The sequence below is a fragment of the Cynoglossus semilaevis genome, chromosome 6 (assembly GCF_000523025.1).
Source record: "Cynoglossus semilaevis isolate Cse_v1.0 chromosome 6, Cse_v1.0, whole genome shotgun sequence".
Classification (NCBI taxonomy): Eukaryota; Metazoa; Chordata; class Actinopteri; order Pleuronectiformes; family Cynoglossidae; genus Cynoglossus; species Cynoglossus semilaevis.
In genome coordinates, this window is record NC_024312.1 from 1,869,243 (window position 1) to 1,869,449 (window position 207).

The following is a 207-nucleotide window of genomic DNA, read 5'->3' on the forward strand; positions in this document are numbered from 1 at the left end:
GGGTGAGGGCGGGGGGGGGTCAGGTTAAGAGAAGAGCAGAGGAGAGAGGGTGAGGAGGAGAAGAGAGGGGGGAGATAATGGGCTGTGTGGGCGCGCTCAGTACAAGCCACACCCCCGGAGGTTGTTGGCAATGATGATGTCGGTGACGGCGTCGAACACCACCTGGATGTTTCCTGTATCTGTGGCGCAGGTCATGTGACCGTAGAT

At 59.4% G+C, this 207-nt stretch overlaps 1 protein-coding gene across 2 annotated transcripts in view; it reads right to left on the minus strand.

The window, feature by feature from the left end:
* Positions 1 to 6: 6 nt before the first annotated feature.
* The window catches only part of LOC103379541 (guanine nucleotide-binding protein G(o) subunit alpha-like), a 58,626-nt gene continuing 58,425 nt past the window's right edge, over positions 7 to 207 (minus strand). The window contains exon 9 of one of the 2 annotated variants that reach the window (XM_025056372.1): positions 7 to 200. In XM_025056372.1, the coding sequence (XP_024912140.1) occupies positions 97 to 200 (104 nt within the window). In that variant the 3' untranslated portion in view covers positions 7 to 96. The remainder of the gene's footprint in view (positions 201 to 207) is intronic. The other variant, XM_025056371.1, reaches the window with a different exon arrangement.